The sequence below is a fragment of the Cynoglossus semilaevis genome, chromosome 17 (genome assembly GCF_000523025.1).
Source record: "Cynoglossus semilaevis isolate Cse_v1.0 chromosome 17, Cse_v1.0, whole genome shotgun sequence".
NCBI lineage: Eukaryota > Metazoa > Chordata > Actinopteri > Pleuronectiformes > Cynoglossidae > Cynoglossus > Cynoglossus semilaevis.
In genome coordinates this window covers 1,412,728-1,414,995 of record NC_024323.1, presented here as the reverse complement: position 1 = coordinate 1,414,995, position 2,268 = coordinate 1,412,728, and the positions used below count along the sequence as shown (strand labels likewise).

The 2,268-nt window shown below is 46.6% G+C and overlaps 1 protein-coding gene across 3 annotated transcripts in view; it reads left to right on the top strand.

Annotated features, from left to right (window-relative positions):
• Positions 1-2,268, top strand: part of elavl3 (ELAV like neuron-specific RNA binding protein 3) — a 19,308-nt gene that overhangs the window by 6,657 nt on the left and 10,383 nt on the right. For 2 of the 3 annotated variants that reach the window (XM_008329225.3, XM_025064690.1), the window contains exons 2-3: positions 549-765; positions 879-982. In XM_008329225.3, the coding sequence (XP_008327447.1) occupies positions 549-765; positions 879-982 (321 nt within the window). Of the gene's footprint in view, positions 1-545; positions 766-878; positions 983-2,268 lie in introns of all 3 variants that reach the window. The other variant, XM_025064689.1, reaches the window with a different exon arrangement.

Sequence of the window (2,268 nt, the reverse complement as noted above, 5' to 3'; positions counted from 1 at the left end):
CTGCGATAACATAAATAAAATATCATAAAAAAAACTACAAAAATATATTTACTTTATACAGTCTGCGCATCATATATGACATTTTAAACAAAAAAAAAACTCTTCACGGGCAACCTCTCTAGCCTAGCCTAGCCTAGCCTAGCCACACTTAGCGTCATGTTTCTCATCCCATTCCACAATTTTCCACCATCCATCCTTTCGGTAATGATGTAATGGTGTTTGACCCTGGAAGAGAGCTGGGGGAGGGGAGACGTCGAGGCGGAAAAAAAAAGGCACTGTGACATCTGCAGGACCGGTGGAAGAAAGCAGTGGGGATGAAGGATGAGCGGGGGAGGCAGGGAGGGTGGGCGGGAGGGCAGGGAGGTGGGGGAAGATCAGGGTGCTGCAGATGATAAATCAGACCTCGTACCCGGCTCTATTCTAGCGATGCTAATTCCTAGCGTTGGTCTCGGGCAGCGACGGGGCCCGGCTAGCATGTTGGAAATGACCTCGGTCCACGGCGACGTTTGTGGTGAATACGAGTCTGACCCCATTCTCTTCCTCAGCAGATAATCAGCACCATGGAAACCCAGGTGTCTAACGGTCCAAGCGGAACCAGTATGCCCAACGGTCCAGTCATCAGCACCAACGGCTCCACGGACGACAGCAAAACCAACCTGATCGTAAACTATCTGCCTCAGAACATGACCCAGGAGGAGTTCAAGAGTTTGTTCGGTAGCATCGGAGAAATTGAATCCTGCAAGTTAGTCAGGGACAAAATCACAGGTACGAGAAAAAAGCGTGTTTGCCGATTTGGTCTGAGGTCTTTGAACGAGGAACGTTATCCGGTTGCTGATGTCCGTTTTTTTTTTTTTTTTTTTTTTTCTCCTCGCCTTCAGGTCAGAGTTTGGGATACGGATTTGTCAACTACGTGGATCCAAACGATGCGGACAAGGCCATCAACACGCTCAACGGTCTCAAACTGCAAACCAAAACAATCAAGGTGACCAGTCTTTGACACTAACGGATATCAACTAGGGATGTCCGACATTGACGTTTTACAGATATCCGATATGCCCGAATATTGTCCGAAAAAATATCAACCGATACCGATGTATCGGGGCTGGTGGTAAAAGGAATTACATTTTTCTGCATACAATCCCCTGATTAATTAAAACAGATTGATAAAATGAGCTGAGATGCTGCCATCTAGTGTCTTTCACTTTAATATACAGCCGTTTTTCCCCCCAAAACTATTTTTAGGCCACATATCATTTGACAAAACCCAAGGATTGCGTTATCGGGTTTTCATTATCGAAGGAAAAACCGATATTCTTACAGATATTACACGACTACGCTAACATCGGTCGGCCGATATTATCGGACACATCCCTAAAATTCCCCTGATTTGTGTTCTTGCAGATTTTTTTTCTTCTTCTAACAAACAGAGGAAGTGGAGACTTTAATGAAGGGGGCGTCGAGGGGAGAGGGTGGCAGATGTGACAGAGGGACGGGAGGGGGGAGGTGGCAGAAGGGAGCAGGGGCTAGAACAAAGAGCGCGAAAGAAGAAGAAAAAAAAAAAAAAAGGGTGAAAGGGATTGCGAGTGTGGAGGTCAGAAAGCAAGGGGCAGACAGCACACCCTGGTTATTGTGATGGAAATGTAATTAGTGATTAGCGAAGTCCAACTGTGCCGCACCGGGGTCAGTGCACGCAGGTTACCCCATCTGCCTTCAATCAGGGTGAATTAGGGGGGGGGGGTTTCTTTGTGCGGGAGCCAGACACGAGGAGCTAAAGGGTGTCGGTGTGGGTAGCTAACTATTAAACGCCGCTTCCGTCCGCGCTGATCAAAGCGGCTCGGAGATTTAAGACGAGCAGCAGGACTGAGAAATCGGATTTGAGAGATCGCAGGGCGATCGCTCAGTAAAACGTAAACGCTGAGCTCAAAGATGAAGGGAAAGGGGGGAAAGTGAGAAACCGGCGCGGACTTTCGGAGCATCCGATTCCAAATATAGCTAGCTGATGATCCGATAGCATGCAGCGAATTGAAAGATTATTGTAATTGTATTTTTACATGACTAATTATCCGGTGCGTTCATACCGTAGTTCACCTCGTCTGTAATTAAGTAAGTAAAAAAAAAAAAAAAAAATCTATTCACAAATTAAATCACCGGGGTTCTGACGCTAACGTCGCGACGCTAGCTTCAGGATTACGCCGCTGTCAACTGTCAAGGATTTTTTTTTTCGATTTCTAGTGTAAAATCTCTGATAGAGGCAGGGGTGCGGGGGAG